The sequence below is a fragment of the Lactuca saligna genome, chromosome 1 (genome assembly GCF_052625555.1).
Source record: "Lactuca saligna cultivar CGN05327 chromosome 1, ASM5262555v1, whole genome shotgun sequence".
NCBI classification, from domain to species: domain Eukaryota; kingdom Viridiplantae; phylum Streptophyta; class Magnoliopsida; order Asterales; family Asteraceae; genus Lactuca; species Lactuca saligna.
The window spans coordinates 74,231,476-74,232,621 of record NC_136417.1 but is presented as its reverse complement, the minus strand read 5'-3'; the positions used below and the strand labels follow the sequence as shown (position 1 = coordinate 74,232,621).

At 37.9% G+C, this 1,146-nt stretch overlaps 1 protein-coding gene across 1 annotated transcript; it reads left to right on the top strand.

Annotated features, from left to right (window-relative positions):
• The first annotated feature begins 237 nt into the window (after window positions 1–237).
• LOC145008508 (uncharacterized) lies at window positions 238–567 on the top strand. The gene has a single exon (XM_078967101.1). It carries the CDS (start codon window positions 238–240, stop codon window positions 565–567), a length of 330 nt encoding a protein of 109 aa, XP_078823227.1.
• The last annotated feature ends 579 nt before the right edge of the window (window positions 568–1,146 follow it).

The following is a 1,146-nucleotide window of genomic DNA, read 5'->3' as shown; positions in this document are numbered from 1 at the left end:
AAACCGAATAAAGAAGTAGCAAGAAAGGAATAATCAGCAAGTTTCTTTGGTTCAACATCTTCCATACCTGTAGAAAACATCACACTAAAAGGAACTCCCTTGTGGAACGAATCAGATCCGTTTTTTCAAAAGTACCACCATCTTCTCCTCAAAACAGTCTTATAAAACATATTCCCTACCATCTTTCGTTAAATCTGAACCCACAGACTCTTCAGAACCAAATTTGAAGAATCAACCATGAGTAGAGATGAAGTAGAAAAGACTCTCAGAGATTGGGTCACTCAAGAAGTCAATCAGCGGCCTATCTGCGTTACTTTTCCAGAAACACAAAGCTTTGAGTTGAAATCAGGGTTGATGCATCTTCTTCGCACATTCCGCGATCTGGAAAATGAAGACCCACGTAAATTCCTCAAGGAATTTCATGTGGTATGTTCAAGAATGAAGCCTCATACTGTCACAGAAGATCAGATAAAGTTAAGGGCATTCCCTTTTTCACTTCATGACTCAACAAGGAAATGGCTATATGAACTTCCATCTGGTTCTATCACCAAACGGAAAAACCCGTGAAGCTATTTTTAGAGAAGTATTTTCCAAAAAACGCGAGTTTCCAGTCTCCAAATATAAATCCTTAGGATCAAACAAGGAAAAAGATAAGCTTTACATAGTTATTGGGATCAACGATTATCAACTCTATAATTTCTTCTGTGAAGATCTTACACCCATGGATTGGCACCTTATAAATTCTTCTAGTGGTGGTTCCTTGGGTGATATGACACCAACTGAAATCAAAGAGTTGATCGAGAAGTTGGCAATAGAGTCATAGCATTCTGAAAACAAAGATGTGCGATATCCAAATCAACCAAAGGGAGTAAAGGAAGTCAGCTATGATCATCTGGATTCTCAAATATCTGAGCTGACGAAAGTTGTTTGCTCTTGACAAAAGAAAAGGCAGTTGTGAAGAAACCATGTGGTATGCTCTGGAAAACGGAACATCTAGCTTATGTGTGTCTAATTTTGCAAGAGGATGTTGCTCCAGTCAAAGCTGTCGGAGAATACCAGCAACATAATACTTATAACCTACCTCTAAACTATTATTAGAATAATAATTTTCAGAAAGACAACAATTTTAACAACCACCGGGTTTTC